Here is a 17,390-nt window from a genome sequence, read left to right as displayed (position 1 = left end):
CCTTCCTCAACATTACAATTATTGTAAATGTCAGTAAGTTTTAGGATAGTTGCATTTTCTACATATGTCCAGTAGCTTACTCCTAATAACAGTACATTGGCTATTTTGTGATTTTGTATCTTCGTTATTTAAAATAATCACATACCGGCGTAATTTATTAATCAAAATATGGAAGAGAGAGACAGAGACAGAGAGAGTTGAAACAAAATTCTTCGACAGACGTTTAACCAGATGTGGTACACGTGAACACCATAGCGATGCAGTTTCGGTTCAAATTTCCAGCATTCACACTAATTCCTCTATCCTTCCCTTCATCAAACTATTGCCCTGGCACGTGCACGGTACATTGTCTTCCCACGTGCATTCACCTGCTTTAGGGTGGATAAACGGCGCCAGGGATTGTGCCGTCTGCACCATAATGACAACTTTCCCAGCAGGGGAAAGCAAACAAAAGACAATTGCCAATAACGAAACACGTCAACACGCGTGCTAATCGTTACTTTATGCAGACATTTTTTTCTGGTCCATGACTTTCTTCAATTCCTAAACTTTAATGGTTTCTGTGCATCGCTAATGCAGCTGAAACATATGGAGTCTATATTTTACAGGTTATTCAACAAAGGGAAAGGCAAGCGGGAATATAGACACAAATCATATGCTTGGATCTGGGAGCTCAGCATCGTGTATTTACTGATGGGTTCGATTGAAACGTTTCGAACTGTTTTCATGAATCAATGGAATAGTTTCATGACAAATACATGATATATTATAAAATTCAAGTACCAATACAAACTGTCAGCTTATTTAAGTGTAAAATTCTTCTTGTAAACATACGGCAAATACCGTCTCAATGGCCAATTTAGTTCAATGGCAATAAATACCCGAATATTAAAATGGCCCACTGAGGTCAATGTAACTTAATTCATGGATGTTTTGCAAAACAAAACAATTGCTACGTGTGTGCTTCGAATTCTATGTGGCATGCATTCTACAACGTCCGTTCCAGCCAACAACATTTATAATGTCATATATGGGTAGAAGGAGGTTTTAAATAGTGACATAAATTTTGATCAGAACCCCATTTAAACATTATATATATATATATATATATATATATATATATATATATATATATATATATATATATATATATATATATATATATATATATATATATATATATATATTAAATCCTTGCAATGAAACAAGCGTAACGATGGTAAAATTGTACAGTGTGACGATACTCTTGATCAAGATCTTATTGCATTATGGCACTAAAGTTGCACTGTTAAATATCCGTTTTAATTATTTTATTTATTTTTTTGTAAAGTAAGTGTAACACTAACCGATAGGAAGGTCATATCAATATCGAATCGGATTTTGCGTACACATTTGATTTATCATAAATTTGCAATCTGCATTAACTTCTCAGTTGGCAGCATCGCCATTAAAGCAAATAGCCGTCAGTAACGCTGATTTATTTTTTACCGTAAGAAAACAATCTGTATCCGTTTAAGAAGATGAATTTGAGTTTTCTTAATACCAAAATTACATGTCTTCTTTATTTCTGATAACAATATTTCAAATCATACAAAATACTGCACTCTTCCAAATGTATAAATAAACATCATTCCTCATCATGTCAATGAAAACACACATTCCTTATTTTTTTTAAATGAAGATCAAAACAACGGAAAGAAAAGAAAGAAAAATCATTTTCTGAAAAATGCATTCCCAGCAGTATTTTGCAAGTTTTCTTTATTCTAAGATCAGAGTTTGGCACCTGTTATTAAAAGGGAAGGTAACATACGCAATACTAAATATGTCTTTGAGAAAAGACTTTCATTTCAACCTGGGGAAAAGATTCTGAGTGTAAACAAAGATGTGAATTTGTTTGTAAGAAGTACGAGGAATATGCCTTTAAAAAAGGATTGCAATGACAGACCAGAAAAAATAAAACTATTCAAAAGGGTATCACTGGCAAGAGCAACAAAATCAACAACAAAATCAGCACTACTACTACTACTACTACTACTACTACTAATAATAATAATAATAATAATAATAATAATGATGATGATGATGATGATGATGATGATGATGAAGATGATGATGATGACGACGACGATGATGATGATGACGACGACGATTATGATAGTAATAGTAACAACAGAAGAAGTAATTGTAGTAGCTAGGAGAAATAGTCGATTCTGGGAAAAAATCAAAATGTCTTTTTTGAAAAGGTGTTTTTGTCTATTCTCTGACTCTGTGCACCTATCCTTCTACTCGCCGAAATGAATATGCGTAGGATATTTATTACGAGCAATTATTGAATGAATCTAGAGTTGACACAATAGAGGTTGCCTGGGTCCCCTTAACTGTTTTTTATTCGATACTGCCATACATAAACCTGTCAGTAGTGAGAATAATAGTCACTCAGGCGTGGAATATAAACAATATGCCTAGTGATAACGGTATTGGAACAAAGGAGAGATGGTCATGCATCGCTGGGCAGGCAGATGGTAGGGAGTCTTTTCACTCCGTGTTGCCGCTACAGAGTTAACAATGTACAATAAGAAATATTAATATTGTGGAAAATCACACCTGATGGCAAAGGAACAATACAAGAGAAAACGAGCATGGAATTGTAAACGTGAGGCGACTATTATGGACGCTGGTGATGAGTATATTATGGATGGGGAGGACACACGTGCTAAACATCTTCGGGATACCAGGCTATATAGAGATTAGGTGGCGACAATCCAATGAAATCAGAAATGGTATCTAAAACGTTTTAAAAACAAAAGGTGGTACTTGGTACTATAAGTAAGACGCTGAGTTATTGCGAGTTGGGGCTAAAATCTTCATTGCGTTTTGAAGAAACTCAAATGCAAACAAATAATGTTTGTTTGCAAAATCAAATCTCAAATCTGGGTACATACGCAGGAAATTTTTGGAAACCTCTTTATAAAGCATTTGAAGTAAATACGTGGATATGATCGCACTTCGTAACTGGACAGTCATTACATGGCATAACATCAAACTTTATCCTTGTCTATGACTTTTCAAGACTTATTTGAAAGGATAAATTCTGAATAGAGTACCAGTTCAAGCTAAAAGGTTTTATGGAAGGTTTTCATTGCAATTTAAAGGTACCACATTAATATCCACAAAGTTCAACGAATTTACATTGATTCTGACCAGGAATGAGTCACATTACGTCACAGATTTCGAGCTTTGAGCATCAGTTTGAATTTAGTTCGAAAGAGTTTCAACAATACCGATCATAAATACATACATACATACATACATACATACATACATACATACATACATATTGTTACGCTTGCAAAGATTTTGCCACATTTATCGCATATGCGAAGGGTTTGTACTGAATGAATACATTGCATGATCGCCGTAACAATACCGCAAATATCTTGCAACCGAATTGATACAGATTTTCTTGAAAATACTGAAGGATCAAGTATAAAAAATGCAGATTATAAATCCAACATATCATATGATAAACATTTCCAATTACGTGTTGAATTTTAAATGTTTTATATCATGTTATAAAGATGATAATTGGTTATTGAGGAAGACCTTAAGCGATTCTGAGTTTAGTTAGGTGTGACGACGTCTCAAAATGAGCAATATTTCAAATATATCAGCATTTCTTGAACGTTTGAAGTATTATCTATTAGTATTTGTCTTACCAAACTAGTCGTTTAGATGCTTCCATACTTTTAAATTCCTTTGAAATTCTCACTTATGTTTTAAAACTAAATATAGAGAAAGACTTAAAACGTATTTCTCCAATTGTCATGTATATTCAGCAAAGCTAAAGATAGTGCAAACGCCTACTATCTACATGACAGTGTTTGTGGCTTATTATTTCGCGTACAACAATTATTTACCAAAGGCTTTCGAGAATTAATATATGCATTTTCTGAACTTTTGTTCTTTTATTTCTTCTTGAATTCAAATATTATCTTTGGATTCCATAAATAGAACCTTTCACAAATTTTCATATTGAAACTTTGAGGTCTATATAACTGAGGACACCTTGAATTTATGCCGACAGTTGCCTTTCGGATCTCGTCGACTATGTAAGAAACAAGGCTCGACTAAGAAGAAGCGAGTGCATACAAATATTTTTTTTATTTGCAACCTGTCGGTAAATTCTACGGTCTAATTAGTCAAGGAAGTTCAAATAGATAACGGTTTACATTTTTCCGGAGAAATTTCTCGCGAACAAAATGCACGAGATAATTTTGCAAATTACTAAGTCGACATACAGCCGAGTAATCTTTGTGTCTCGCAGCAATAGTCGAGTTTGGTCTGAATTAAATTTTTAGTGATAATCGAGTACGTTGTATTTATGCTGAGGCAGATTAGTTCAAACGAGACGGGTACCGATTATCGTAGTCCTTGTTTGTTTTCACTTGCACTATTTTCGTATATATGCATCAGAACCAAATTTATCTTGAGAACAAATTATACCTTGAGACGATCATTTTATTACCTTATTAAACGATCACTTCTTTTTACCTTATTAAACAATCATTTTTTACCTTATTAACCGATCAGTTTTCAACCGTAAGTGATAATTTTTTGTGAATTCATGTCTTTATTAATACAAAATGCTGAAGAAAGTTGCCTGTCAATTTACGTTCGTTTGTTTTCCACCATTCAGCCGGACTGTGTGAATAGTCGGAAATCCCCAAATAGACCGTAGTAATTGAGAAATCGTAAAATTCTGTGGGAATAAAACGGTTGTATGCCGATATATTTGTTAAACAGTATTACTAAAATAGTTGACAAGGTTATTTCATGCAAATGCAACAAATAGTGTACATTTCAACAAAAAGTGTACATTTCAACAAATAGTGTACATCAACAAATAGTGTACATTTCAACAAACAGTGTACATTTCAACAGTGTACATTTCAACAAATAGTGTACATTTCAACCAGTTCTAAATATATGAAAATTACAGACACTATAGCTCTAAATTTTAGTAGACGCTCGTCTCCATGTGTGAAATGAAACATCAAAAGCTGAAAGTTTTAATATTAACAAAATCTAGAAGCTTTTATGTGAAATTGCCTTATTCCCCAGAGTGGACCAACATTCTCTTGGAAGAGGGATCTCTTGGTTTAAGAACAGATGCTCACGCTAATGAAATTAACGATGCATCAGTTTGGTTGTCATAGCGGAATATCGCTGTCTTCAAAGTTAGATCACCTTTTACATGGGGGAAGACCTACTATTTTCTTCTCCAATCTGCCGAGGTTACTATGGGTTACCTGTCCTCTATTCACGCCACACGGATTCCCCGAAGGAACAGGTGTGTAATACCACCCGCTTGACCCCCCGGGAAGTGTATCATTGTGCGCGTGCCGAGTTACTTGTTCCTGTTGGTCACCAGAGGGCGTGATCTTATCTCATCAAATTCTGATCTGAAACTTCAGACACGAGAGGTCGGACGGAGTTGATTAGATAGGCGGATCTATGAGCCATAATGTCTGGCGGTGAATCATATAGCACCAATAAACAAGCTTATCCCACCATAAAGGCCATCTCTATCACCATCATCTCCAACACCAAACTGATTTATGTTCTGCCCTTCATTCGATTATTGCAACGAGCGAGATACATCGACATGGTGAAATCACCTTGCGATGCCTATATAGTTCTCTGACAACAAAAACAACAACAACAACAATAATAATAATAATAATAATAATAAAAGCACACGAGAGTATTTGGGTTTAAGTTAAAAAAAAAATTGAATGGTTACCGTCTATACTTCCATACAAGTCGGATCCAAATGCAAACTGCAGGATGCCAGAATGGCCGTAGCATGAAGCGCTGGCATATCTGCTTCAACACAGTTCGAGTAGAGTCACTAGCAGAATAAATAACATAGACCCCGATCTGATGGCAGGCAACATATGTACCTGATCTGCAACAGAGCATCAGGATCTGCGTTGTTTTCATGTGTACCTAATTTATACGTGAGTATATACGATACCGGACGAAGGTACATCCAAGGGTTCTAGAACAATTATATTTCACTTGCCTCACTGAAGTAAAGTATTACAAAGTAGCTAATGTCTTCCTGAGATTCTGAATTTATTTTTTAAGATCACTCGCAACTCACTTTTGTCGGTCTCCAGTCAAAAGACTGGGGCTGACCAATCTGATTAAAATTAGATCTCCGCTGTTGTACAAGAAAATCGGACAGCGACCGCGGGTCAGGTTCTAGATTAAGTAATGCTAACATTGATAAAAGGATAAAAGGATAAAAATTAAAATAGAATTTCAGAATACAAAAGGGTATTTATTGGCAAGAGATAGAATGTATTAGTTTTTGTATTAGGACATGTTGTTTTTGTCGATAGTGCTGTTATTGGTGCCATGTCTGTTGCTATGCAGTCTGGTCGTCATTCCGCTGTATCCAAGGAGACTGGTTTTTAAGGTGAGTGGCGTACTAGTGGTAAATTGCGCCTGGGGCGACGATGATGACCCAAAGGGGTTTTGGCGCCCAAAAAACATCTGGCGCCCGGGATTTGGCACCCCAAGACCTCCTGTGTCCGTGGCAAAAGCCCCGTCTGCCCCCTCCCCTCCCCCGTTAGTACGCTACTATTCTAGGCATTCAGATTAAATATATTCGACCTTGTACTTATCTCGACCTTTACGTATTTGTCTGTACCAATCGGCACTATGAAGCCTGGATGGTACTGATTAGCCATTAAACACAATACATGCATACACACATACTGTATCAACATTGCAATATTTCAACTGAAGATTCTTTTGCTACAATCTTTTGAAGATAATTATAGATGCCAGTAATAGGCAGTGTATCATATTCCAAACAATAGAAGACTTCGGGGGCCGAAAAAAGCAAGTTTCAATATGGTGCAGAACTTTACTTCCATTGAGCTTTCTTTCTATTTAATCCTTTGAAAGCCGCTCGATCGCTGGCGACGAGACCCTACATTAAACAGTCACATTTATTCATATGTTAAATGATCCGCGTGCAGTAATGAAAGAGAGAAAAATGTCGCACGCGCTCACATTTAATAAACAGCTAGCAGCACCGCCCTCAATGACCCTTCCCGTCCATCAAGCCGTTTTTAAACAGATGGCGCTGTGATGTGCCTGTTTAGTAAGCGATTCAGATTCCAGCAAGATATCGAAGACATGAAAGGGTTGGAAAATAACGCATGCAATTGTAAACTTGATTCATAAATGACCGTCTCTATTTCACATGATTATATTTCTTTGCAAACCATTGTATGTTGTTGGACACATCTAATTTTTTAATCTCCTGGATAAAGCTCCACGTTACGATTCTGTGCTTCATTAACTGCTACGTTTGTCGTAACTGAGTAGTAAAAAATATTTTAAAACAACATAAGAAATTATGAATTTAATGTTATATCTATCATAAACCCAAAATGTTGCAGAGCGTTACTTTCCTTGAAGGCACACGTGGAACTTTGCTTTGAATGACGTGTTACTTACACGCCTTCAGGATAATTACCAAGATGTTATAATAAAATTCTAGCCATCAGCTATGGAATGAAACAAAAGATAAAGAAGATTCGTTTTATAAAATAAGATTCTTTTTATTTCATATTTATGCCCGTTTCGATGGGAAAAAATGTTGCCTGATCAAGACAATTGTCAAGAACTATTCCTAACATTATCTGCAATTGAAAGGGGAATCCCATAAAATAGGCATACTTTAATTTGAAAAGTATGATAAACTTTGATTGACCATTGTATGCTTCTGTTGATTGATTGGATGATCACTTTTTACCTGTGTGACAAAGGTTTTCCAGCTCGGTATAATTTTCCACGCTTAATTAGAACTCGGCGATCGTTTCACCAACTTACCCAACATAAGAACACGTAAACTAGTAACTTCGAACGTAACCCATACCTAAGTAAAAAAAAATACTTGTACGTAAATTACATAAACCTAGTACAATGTGTAAACCTTACGTAAATTACATAAATCTAGTACATTGTGTAAACCTTACGTAAGTTAGATACAATCTCTATGATTATAATTAAGAACATTAGCACTTCGAATAAGAAAAGAAAACAAATTCAACCAACGATATGGTATTCAGAAATGTAAATGTAATAAAAGACAAAACCATGGCTCATTTCTACCTGAACTTAGTAGAAGATATGTCTTTTAATTTAATGGATAGGTGAACGAAAATGATACTATGCCCAATTGGGAAATGTTCATATTCTTAAGTTATAACACACCGTTTAACTGGACCTTGGTCTTACAGAACGGTCCCGTCTAACAACATAAAATCGACCAGGAATTATCCATGAATGGTTTGTCAAACATATGAGAGATCATGCATGTTACACTTAGTGCATCTATTGTTCAAAGTTAGCAGCGATGATCATGATGACGACGTTTTGGAAGGCAAATAATATAGATTAATGACATTAACAACAGCTATCATCATCATCGTCGTTGTCATCATCGTCAACTCTATTATATCATCGCTATTGACATTATCTTTATCACTTGTATTCTTTTGCAAAGTTCAAATATAAAATATAATACCATATTTTGTCTGGTTAAAATCAAATTGTTCTTTTATGCACCTTCTTTTAAAATAAGCTTTTCTTGATCTTGAAGTTTAAGGCTAAAATGAAAGTGAAATTAATGAAGCATTGTGTGCAAAACCAGCGCAAAATACACGATACAGGCTTGTTGTTCATGTTGACAGTAACACAGCACACAAACACATATATACTATTAAAAACTCGTAATCTTAAGTTAGTACACTGTTGTAAAGTCAAGTGTTAGTAAATAATGCCAAAGAATAATTATTGTCCAATTTTAATTATTGTAATAACAGTTCCGTTAAAGAAAATTAGAGTCAGAGAAAAGCATTTGAATGATTTGGAAATCTGTTGAGACTAATATATATATATATATATATATATATATATATATATATATATATATATATATATATATATATATATATATATATATATATATATATATATATATATATATATATATATATATATATATATATATATATATGTGTGTGTGTGTGTGTGTGTGTGTGTGTGTGTGTGTGTGTGAGAGAGAGAGAGAGAGAGAAGAAGAAGAAGTAACGATTTATGGTATTGCTGGAACACATACACAATACTCAACTTACCTGATATTAAAGGTTGCAATATTCTTTCAACTTCCCCAAAAATACTGGGCAATTTCTCTCTCTCTCTCTCTCTCTCTCTCTCTCTCTCTCTCTCTCTCTCCATGCACCACAGGACTGATAGTTAAGCAGACTCACTGATAAATTGTTTTAACCTGATACCACTATATATCTGCACGATACAAGAGTCTTTCTTGAAGTGTTTTAACGCAAAGAAATAGTATTTTAGATAAACGAAACCACTAGATTCTATATATTTTTCCGTTTCTTCACGTTTTATTTTTTCCCCCAAACAAAACTGTATGGTTAGATAAACTCCAGTTAAATATAATGATTTAGGGGATAAACAAATTTAGGCTTGTGTGCATTCCGGCTGTGAGCTTATAAATGGTTGGATTTCCATTTGGAATAGATAATGACCTGAGAGAGAGAGAGAGAGAGAGAGAGTAGGATGGAAGGATATATATATATATATATATATATATATATATATATATAATCATTCTCTCTTTCTTTCTTCTCTCTCTCTATAAGGTCATTATACACACACACACACACACACACACACACACACACACACACACATATATATATATATATATATATATATATATATATATATATATATATATATATATATATATATATATATATATATATATATATATATATATATATATATATAATGATGTACGTAATAGTTATGCGTCGCTGATATTTTCTTTCGAAATACAATTGTAAAATTTATGAGACAGGATACCATCAATATACTTGATTTGCTGAGCTTTATTTAAAATAGTGTACTTTAGTTATTTTAATTTTAAAAAAACATTTAATAAATAGGATCGAGTAATCCGAACACATTCATCTAGTGTTCTGAACAGGAATGTTGATTTCATGTGTATATCTCGGAAATGTAATAAAACCTTTATCTTTATATCAGCACGTATGAGCATTACGAATGGCTTTAAAACATAATCATCGCACTATATCCCTGATGAAAATTTCATCCGAAATCAAGTATCCATTTTGCCCATGATCTAAAGGTTCTCAAAGTAATAAGTGTCAAATCTTAAGAAATAATGTCAGGCTTGTTTATTGGGACAACATTTTTGTGTCCTACAACAAAACGTGCACTTCAGACGAATTTACCTCGTTATCAAAGCCATACAACTTATGGGAAAAATACCTGTTGAGCCATATACTAATTTTAATAACTAACTTCATTAAATGATTGTTATTTGGTTAGATTCCAATGATGCTCTACTAATAGCTAATTGTCTTTACAAAGCCTTTGTAATGCGCATTGGTTAGAATTGTATCACGTGACTTAGAAAAACGGTTTCATAACGTCTAAAAGAAACTACTTTTGTGCTCATGCCCCATTCTTGAAAATTTAACAATATTTGAAAACATAATTCTGGTATTTTATTAAAAGAGATTCTTTCTTGGCTTTTATAAAAAGAAAACTATTGTATACTTAAAATAATTGAAATTCAGATTTAAACAATTCGTTAGATTATGTCACTTGAAAATTGATTAAACACTGCATGAAACGACTGTAGGTAATTCGTAAAACATGGAGTTTTCTGTTCATATATAATACTATGGATATTCGGCACACAAAAAAAGGTTAATCTTCGGGGACATCGTATTTTTAAAACTACTTATTGTGGTATTATCCACACATTTTTAATAAAAATGTTCTTTTGGACATGATTCTTGACTATGGAGACGGTAAAAGTTGCGTTGCTTAGAAATGCATCGTAAGACATCCGCAGCCTTACACAGTATATTATACGCGTGACTATGGAAGTCATCAAGCTGCGATTGTTGGAAACCTGAAGTTTAGAAAGGTCCTTTTTCAACTGATCTTATTTTATTTTTCCTTTTGGTGCATTTAGAAACAATTTATTCGACACGTTCCAATTCGTTCCAAGCAAACGAATGCACAATCATCCCTGAATTGGAAATTTTAGGCGACTGAAATCGTTACTGAACGTCATTTTATCGTTATTGTCTCAAGCAGTGACATTCATTGTCTTTCATTTCAAAATGTTTATTTTAATTGAATTACATGGTCTAGAATCTGTACACTTAGTGCCTTCGTTTTCCAGTTAAGAGTTGAAGTAAAGTCTCAGTTTGCGGTTTAATTTACCGTGTATACTACACTTAAAACATGTATCGTCACATAGTGGTAATCACTATCTACCTTACAGGTGCGACAATGAAAATTAGGAGTGCGTTTGAACCTCGCAAGCTTAAACACACGTCACCCTCGTGGACAGTATCCATCATTAAATCTACAGCTGATCAAGCTATTGATTTTTTAAAACGTAAATAACCCAATCATGATTGACTAACTTCCTGTAATTGACGTTTGTTTCAAATAAAGTATTACTTGAACATGTTGGGGGGGGGGGGTCAGTTAAGGCGTAATTGTTGACGTTAGTATCGTTACACAAAATACACACGCATTAACAGGGACAGACAGACAGACACGGAGAGGGAAAGACAGAGAGAGAGAGAGGGGAGACAGATGTCGACTTGTTAATATGACGTAATTATCTATTAATTTGTAATTATTTTAATTTATGATTATTTTGTACGAGATTTCGCGCTCTTAATGCCACATAATTATGAAAGACAACATATCTTAATTACCAATGGATGCAAACAAATTAGGTAACGAATGCGTGCTGCATTTTAAACACTTTCAAGTAATTCATTATAAGCCATTCGTACTGCATAAATCCACAATTATATAAAGGAGTTCTTTTTCATTTTCTTTTATTGAATGTACGGATTTCCTTTTTCACCTTTCGTATGTCATATATGGTCTGGTTGCTGTTTCAAATGTTTCAAATCCTTCCATAACCTGTTACGAATGCACGCTAAGCCATTGAGGTTTTCAAGAAGTATAAGACAGTAGGCAGTATACGATAATAGTGTACATGTAAAGTATGCCTAATATAATATAAAATTATTGTAAAATTGTTAATAATGTTAAACTTTATGACTTATTTTGTCATAAAGCCTGAATTTTTAAAATATGTACATACAAACTCATACTTTTTGTCCATGGCTAATTGAAGCAAAACGAACAGTTTTTATGCAGAATTAGAGAATATTAGAGTGTGATGATTTTTCTATTTTAAAATGAAAACATATTATAAAGTAGTTATGACGTATTGCTTTAATTCGACATCTTATGTTGCAATGATATTATACATAAGCTGGATAGTTTATTAACTTTTTTGTTTTGGTCATAAAGCCAGCAAATGTTTAATATGCACATACAAACTCATACTTTTAACATTAAAAAGACCTCCGGTTTTATGTATAATTATTCTCAGATAATATTAGATGTCTAAAATAATTACGATGTTTAGTATGCGAATTTTTGTAGGACTATATTTTTTTGGGTGAGGTTTGGGTGAGATTTCCTAAAAAAAAACAATATCGAAGAGTTTTCAATACAAAGTTATTGTTATATGATGACAATGCCGGTTTGATCTTTTCTAGCCGCCATTCCAAAATGCGCCGGATGTTGTGACCCAATTCTGGATCGGTTCATACTAAAAGTCCTGGAGCGGTCGTGGCACTCGAGGTGCCTGAAATGCACCGATTGTCAAGAGCAACTAACTGACAAATGTTTTTCCAAGGGAGATAAAGTCTACTGCAAGGAGGACTTTTTCAGGTAAATATATTGGACTGTACACGTACTTTTCACAACGAAGTACTGCAATATGCTACGTTCTTTTTGCGGGGGATGTGTGTCTCTATTGCGAACTAGATTTGACACCATATTACTTGGAGTCCAGAGCATTTGTCCCCAGTATATGTGTACGTGTACGATTTGCTTTGAGTCAGCTAAAAATTATATCACGTTTTCCTGTCGATCTTTTCCATTTCATTGTGATCGACGGATTGATTTGATATCCAATGTGGTAGTGATCTCATATATAGAAAATGTCCTTTTTCATGCCTTTTGCTAACATGAAAATTGTTGCACAATATTCCCACGATATATTGTTGTTGGAAAGTATGAAGACAATACAAATTTGTTACAAATAATCTGTAGATATAATTTCCAAATATCTAGTCTTAAGTTAACGGGTTATCTAATATTTTGCTGTAATAAAAACATGCACTGAAAATGTAATCGTTTTGTTTTTGTTGGGGGTGGGGGTGGATTAAAAAAACAAACATCGTTAGAATTATTGCAGTTAACATTTTCAACAAATAAGATATGTGTACACTTTTCTAAATAACATACTTATGGAAATTTATGCTAAGTGAAAAAATAATGGAAAATTATACTAACTGAAAAATACTGAAAATTATACTAATGAAAACTATTTTTAAAATGAGCAAAACAACATGAGTATTTGTGTTTCCGTCAGATTAGCTATCGTTTATAGCAATGATCAAAGGCTTAGTAACTTGTGTACTTTAAGTGTTAATCGTGAAGAAAACCAAACTATTGTGACCTACATCTAGTCGATGGACAAAGACGACCAAAGAATTGTGGCGAAAATTATCGCCATCTTAGACAGTTTCTGCGATATGTACTTAATATATTATATCCCTGAACGATAGGTGAGCACGAGGTTGTAAAGAAGCTAAGTGACGAGAATGATGTTGAGGATACGGAAAATAATAATAATAATAATAATAATAATAATAATAAATTAATAATAACAATAATACAAACAAGAAGAGGACGAATAAGACGTTATGATAATATTAGTTGGAAAGGTTAAATATTTTAATTTAGGCTAAGTTCCCCATGAGTTTTCAGTTCCAGTAGACAGTATAGTTACATATGTGTGTATTCTATATCAGTCCACCGAGGGCTAGACTCAGTGTAATGCACATCATAGGACTGCTGAATGTCCAGCTGAGTTGTAGTGATTGTCAATTTTCGCATTGATATTATTGCAAGTGTGTTCTATGTTTTTATTCGTTCGTTTTCAATACCAACATTTTCGCCCGCACATTGAGTGTCAAGTATCTTGCATGTCAGGAGACAAATAAGATGTTTCATTCCACGTCATAATTTCTGATTGGTAGTAAAGATAACTCATGTCGCCCAGTTTCGTAACGATTTCGTCTCAAACATGTATGCGCAAAGCAGGCAACATTTGTCTATGCAACTCGATGTGCGTGGATATGTGGTCTTGTCCAAAGTTATCTTGTTCTATGCCAGCTGATCCTTACGACATGTAGGCCGACGGTACTCAACCATAAGGGCTTTCTAAATAATCCCATTTTTGATGATTGGGGCATCTGATAACAAAATAAATACGAAAGGAATGGGCAGGTTGACTTCCTTGGTTTCATTATTTCAACAAGGATTTTCTATCAAGAAATTGAATATTCTTAATAGCCATTTGAAAGCATTTTCTTTTGTATCCTTTCCTTTTTTAAGTTGCCACATGGGCTCTCCAAGTAGCGATATACAATTTTGAACATTCTATACATTTGTCAGTTTCATTTGTCTTTTACTATTATCAAGGCGGCTTTTGAGGTGTAAAGGTTAGGAAATTTACGTCATAAATAAAGATCAGTTTGTTTAATGCCAACCACAGTAACATACAATAATATTATCCTTAGAAATTGTCTTCTACCGGAGATGTAACGAAGTAATTCAACAGAAGAAGCAAGGCTATTGGGGTAGCAGGCAATATACATATCAACTTTGGTCGTGTAGGTATATAATGCTATGCAAGAAAACCTACCTACATTCTTACATAACTACATATCTTTCTTTATAGTTGGTTGATAAATATTGCGTCATAACTATTAGTAACACAAGAGGTGATATTCGAAACCATGATATCTGAATTAGCTTTTTAAAGTTCATCCTTTCAGTTAACTTTTTGCATCTATGACTAGAGTTGCAAACGTCGGGCATTTGAATCCCTGCTGGTGTATAACATACATCATGTGGATGGTATTTGACAATCGATTTTATTCTGGGGTTTAATCCACAACATAGGCTATACATGGCGGCCAGAATACATTGTATAGGAAGAACCGGGAAAAACCCTGGAAAGAACCACAGACCCAGGGGAAGCTACTGGCAACCTCTCGCACGTACCCACACTGGCCGAGCCTGAGGCTCGAACACATACATACAGAGATGAGATGACAATGATCCGTAACGGTGACCGCTTTTGACCACTTGGCCACGGGGGGGGGGGGGGCACTATTTTACAATTGCATCGTATGGCAGGTAAATAAATAACTGGTATTGTATGATACTAACTGCCCGAAACACACAAGATTTCACATGTCTGATGAAGTGGATACTGCGTCTATCGTCAAGATTGCACGTGCATAATATACTAAGTATTTTTCCTGCCTGCCGGCGTGTCAACAACTCCGCGAGTTTATATTTTTATTTAAATATTTGCACAGCTGCATCAACAGATGTTTTGCTATATCAAGCTAATTTCGGATTGAAAATGGTCAGATTATATCAATATGAATTTTGTACACATTGGCTACAGTAGCTTTAAAACATAATAATTCTACAATCAGACATTCGTCTCATAAACAATCTTAAGACGTTTATATAAAATTTCAGTTCGATTTTGTTATGTGTAACTATTTGGCTATTAATTTTGCTAAAATATGTTTTTGAATGAAATCTGATGGGGTTTTTAAAAAATTATGCGTGTTGAAGTTGCTATGGCGATAAAATAAAGTATCTCATTTAACAAGGACGAACAGTAGACTGTTAATTGGGACATTACGAAGATTTCTCACGGCCCATAATTCGAAGCAGAAGGCACTGATCTGTGAACCGTGTGCGTGTCGTAAGATAACCTCAACTTTGCGGCTAGGCGGTATCGTATGAAATGTATGAGTACTGCTGTAGTGGTAACTTCTCTGGAAACCTTTCCTGTGAAAATAAAATATTTATGCAATTACTGGTGCTGTTGGAAACTTGATGTTTAACTTTTGGTATATTTTTTACTCTTGCAAACACGTATTTTAGTGTGCTTTTTTAAACTTGTGGTTCTTTATGTTGCGTAAAGTTAAACTCATTTAACGAATTACATTATGTGTCGTTTTCTTAACGAATAAGATGTAGATCAGTGAATGTCGGATTAATATTTTAGTTCCTTACCTGACTTGGACATTGTTGAGGTACACCGGAAGTGATCACTAGCTTGCGTGATTTTGAAAAAGCTGAACTATTATGCTTTACAGTGTTTGAAGAACGATATAGAATGTTCCTTTCCTAAGAGATAATATATGATTAAATAAAATTGTATGTAGAAATACTATTTTTCTTCCACAGTGGGTTGTAGGCACGCAAACCTTTACAGGAGACAAACACGATGTATTGTATGATGTGCACGAGACATATATTATGAGACACGCACAAAATGTTTTAAACAAACACCTATATTAATGTTTTGAGAAAATATTACAGTACGAATACCATGCAACGCATTTTGTTTAGTATTTCGATTAATTGTTTTTAATTTATCTACATAGTATACCTTCAATGAAGGGTTTAATATCATATTTACAGTTACTATGGCAACGGTACCGAATATTTAAACCGCCATTTAGGAAATAGATTATGAGGGGTCTTCACGGTCAGGGTGGACCGTGAAGAAACGTTAGAGAAAATAGATAAAATCTAACAAATAAACAAAATAATAAAGTACAAATGCATACTATGCAAATAGATTCTAGAACCAATTTTAAACACTGGCTGAATTTACTGGGAACGTTATACTTTAGTAGTACATTAGAAGAAACTAACCTAAAGTCATATTTACATAAATGTAATTCTTTTTCTTCCTTTGTAAAAAGTTTCCCAATGAACAGACTTAAAATAGACTGGGATCATATCATACAAAAATGAGTATTTTCCACATGTGTTTTTAAAAATGATATTCGCGGACCAGATGATGGTATCTACAGAACAATTTGCTTTCTACATCTCTCATGTTCTTATTAACTGAACAAATCATAATTATTTAAAGGAACGGTTAATTTTCAAATGAGCAATTTTATAGGAGTAATTTAAAAGAAAAGTTTCATTTTATGTGACTAGTTTTCTCCGCTACTGGCAATTAGCAGAGATCCTTTGATTGTCCCCGGGAGTTTAACATCTGATAGTACGTTTCGGTTTATATGACGGCAAGC

General features: G+C 34.1%; 1 protein-coding gene across 1 annotated transcript in view; it reads left to right on the top strand.

The window, feature by feature from the left end:
* The window catches only part of LOC149780041 (LIM/homeobox protein Lhx3-like), a 53,675-nt gene that overhangs the window by 8,533 nt on the left and 27,752 nt on the right, over window positions 1-17,390 (top strand). Inside the window, exon 2 of the mRNA XM_089936802.1 lies at window positions 12,741-12,915. Coding sequence (XP_089792928.1) covers window positions 12,741-12,915 — 175 coding nt within the window. The remainder of the gene's footprint in view (window positions 1-12,740; window positions 12,916-17,390) is intronic.

This window comes from Sinohyriopsis cumingii, chromosome 16 (genome assembly GCF_028554795.1).
Source record: "Sinohyriopsis cumingii isolate HCF-2022 chromosome 16, ASM2855479v2, whole genome shotgun sequence".
Lineage (NCBI taxonomy): Eukaryota > Metazoa > Mollusca > Bivalvia > Unionida > Unionidae > Sinohyriopsis > Sinohyriopsis cumingii.
The sequence above is the reverse complement of the archived record's forward strand: the minus strand, read 5'-3'. Positions and strand labels throughout refer to the sequence as shown.